The sequence below is a fragment of the Gavialis gangeticus genome, unplaced genomic scaffold, assembly GCF_001723915.1.
Source record: "Gavialis gangeticus isolate Ggan-Ray unplaced genomic scaffold, GavGan_comp1, whole genome shotgun sequence".
Lineage (NCBI taxonomy): Eukaryota > Metazoa > Chordata > Crocodylia > Gavialidae > Gavialis > Gavialis gangeticus.
In genome coordinates, this window is record NW_017729015.1 from 16,014,281 (window position 1) to 16,017,042 (window position 2,762).

Sequence of the window (2,762 nt, forward strand, 5' to 3'; positions counted from 1 at the left end):
GGGGGGGGGGGGGACACCCAGGCCTCATCAGCCTTTGTCACATCCCTGGGCTGGGACGGGGCCACCTCCCGGGCCAGAGGAGACGGTCTCCTCACTGGGCCTGGGCAGGGATGGCGGCTCTGAATGTCAGTGCAGGGAAGGATGCAAAGAGGCCCTCTTACCCAGTTGCCCCTGCCACCCATCCCATCCCATCTCCACCCCAGCAGGGACGCAGCGGGGAGCGGAAAGCTCTCCCACACAGGGGTTGCCGGAGGTCTCAGACTCGCCCGGCAGCCCCGAGGGTGGCTGTGCCCCTTGTCCGTGAGGCCTGCAGGGGCATCCTAAATGCCAGCATTTGCAGTCTCTGCAGAAGCCTGAAGGGACCCAGAGCCCTGGGACGCATAAGTGAAGGCATATTAGCTCTCTAGTGCATGAGAGCTCCCCGAGCTGGGCTGGCCAGGTGCTGGCAGGCGACTGGTCCGGGGGCAGGGGTCCCTGCTGTCTGGGTGTGACGGATGAGCAGAGATGATGGGCATGATTCGGCAAGGCAATGCTTTCCCACAAGACAGCAGGGACCAGGGGTCATCGCCGGGGCCATGCAGGGCCGCCCCGTCGTTCCCCCACACCTGTAGCCCCGTCACCATCCCTCCCTCCTCCCCGAAGGCTCTGGACACATGCTGCAGGGAATACCCCGCTGCTGTCAGGAGCCAAGCAGCCCTTGTCACCAGCTCTTGGAGCTGGAGGGGACACGGGGAGCAGTACAGCAGAGGCTGCTCTATACTAGGGCAGCAGGGCCTGGCTTACACCAGGGTCAGCACAGCCCTGGGTTAGCACTGCACCTGCTCAGAAAGGGATGGCAGGGGAAGAGAATTAGGAGCAGGGGGGTGAGGAAGGTCCTAGAGGGGAGACAGAGCAGGACCCCCGGGACAGGGAACAGGCAGCAGGTGCGAGGTGGGGGAAGGCGAGGTGGGAAGAGCAGGGGGAGTCTGGGATCACTTCCAGAAGAACATGCCAAAAATCCAGCTGGGCTGAGGGAAGCGGGGTCAAGAGCCCAGCCAGAGCTGCTGAGGAGCCTGCAAAGGCGCCCAAGCTGCACATGGGCAATGCAGTAGCAGTCCAGCTACCAGGGAAGGGGAGTGAGCTCCTGGCGAGCTCCAGGCTCTCGTGGCTGGGTCGCTACCGGTACCAGAGCCAGCCCCGTGCAAGCGTGCTGGAGGCTCTTGGCACTAGGTTGCAGAGCAGAGCGAGCAGGACAGATGTCACCGGCTGCCTCTCCCCACCCGCCCTGGGAAGCACTTTCAGAGTCACAGAGCAGTGTCAAACCCCAGGGGTGTAAAAATAGCCCGAGAGCAGCACAGCTCACACCCAGAAGCCTGCAAGCAGGGGAGGAGATGCAGGGGCCTGGCTCACCACAGCCGCTCACCCAGTGGCCCAGGAGACCCCAAAATAGGCCCTCAGAGAGCTCTGAAGCGCTTGCGGTGCGGCCTGCACGGCGGAGCCGACAGTCCTGCAAAGGTCACCCTTTTGAGCTGCTATTCCTGGTCGCCTCTGTAGCCGGTCCCCTATAACAACATAGCACTCGCCACACCGGATCAGAGCAGTGATCCATCCTGCCTCCGACATGGGCAAAGTGGGAAAGCATCGTACCAGATACTCCAGAGAAAGTTATCCCCTATTCCCTTCCATGTATTGGGTTAGAAATGCCAGAGGAAACATCTCCAGTTGTTCTGTTCAATGGCCATTATGAGATCCATCAGCCCTGAATTTAGCCGGTTCCCGTTTTAGCCTGGCTGTGCTAGCTGCCTCCACCACCTCCTGTGGCAACAAACTCCATGAAAAAAAAGATCCTCTCTCTTCTTAGTTTCCAACCTGTCACCTACTCATTTCAGGGGTGCCCCTCGTTCTAGCAGGCCAGCTGGGCCCTGCAACCTGCTGCTGCTGCCTCGAGGGCTGGGGTTTGCTCCAGGACACGGTTATGGTCCCAGCCACGCTGCAATTCGCACCCACATGGTCGTGGGTCGCAGGGCAGATGGACAGCCCAGGCTCCCATCACCCTGTTCCCTACGTGCCTCCCTGAGCTGGTCTGGAGATGCAACTGGATAACCCCAGCCAACAGCGGTGGGACTGCAGGGCGCCCTGGGACTGGCCACACAATTTGCCCTCAATTCCTGGAGAACAGCGGCTCCCTCCCTCGCTTTGCTTGTTCCTGTCGGTCACCCGTCCCATCAGCCAGCGCTCACCTCCATCCAGGGCAGGAAGAGACCATAGGGGAGTCCTCACACGAGCCACATTTGGGCCCAGTCGCCAGAGAGATCTGGGGAAGAGGCTCGGACGAGCCTCTGGTGCCGGTCACTGAGATGCGCAGCTATTTAACCTTGCCTGGCCCGGTGCCTTGGGCACCCCCGGGTTGCTCGGAGCCGGCAAAGCGGCACGTCTCACGTGCGGTCACAAGGATTCAGGAAGGGACGGGGTCACCACCAGCCACCGATCTTGGTGCTTCCACGACCAGGGGTCCTTCCTGCCGCCGGACGGTGCTCTCGGTCTAGTGCTGCCACTGCCTCCTCCATGCCCGCCACCTCACTACCCATCACGCTTTTCCCTCTTGTCTCTTCTCTTGCAGGTGTCACATGGGGAACCTTCTTAAAGTGTTGACTTATAACGAGCTTGACCAAGGCCCTAATTTTTTCCTTGACTTTGAAAGTGAGATGGGATTTTTATTTTCCTTTCTTTTCCTTTTATTCTGTTGATTTGGGTCTTTTTTTTTTTTTTTTTTTTTTTTTTTT

At 59.8% G+C, this 2,762-nt stretch overlaps 1 protein-coding gene across 6 annotated transcripts in view; it reads left to right on the forward strand.

Annotated features, from left to right (window-relative positions):
• The window catches only part of LOC109294111 (protein FAM49A-like), a 47,321-nt gene that overhangs the window by 30,425 nt on the left and 14,134 nt on the right, over positions 1-2,762 (forward strand). For 3 of the 6 annotated variants that reach the window (XM_019512367.1, XM_019512368.1, XM_019512370.1), the window contains one exon: positions 2,600-2,679. The exons of the other annotated variants lie outside the window; for them this stretch is intronic. In XM_019512367.1, the coding sequence (XP_019367912.1) occupies positions 2,607-2,679 (73 nt within the window). In that variant the 5' untranslated portion in view covers positions 2,600-2,606. The remainder of the gene's footprint in view (positions 1-2,599; positions 2,680-2,762) is intronic. 6 annotated transcript variants of the gene reach the window in all.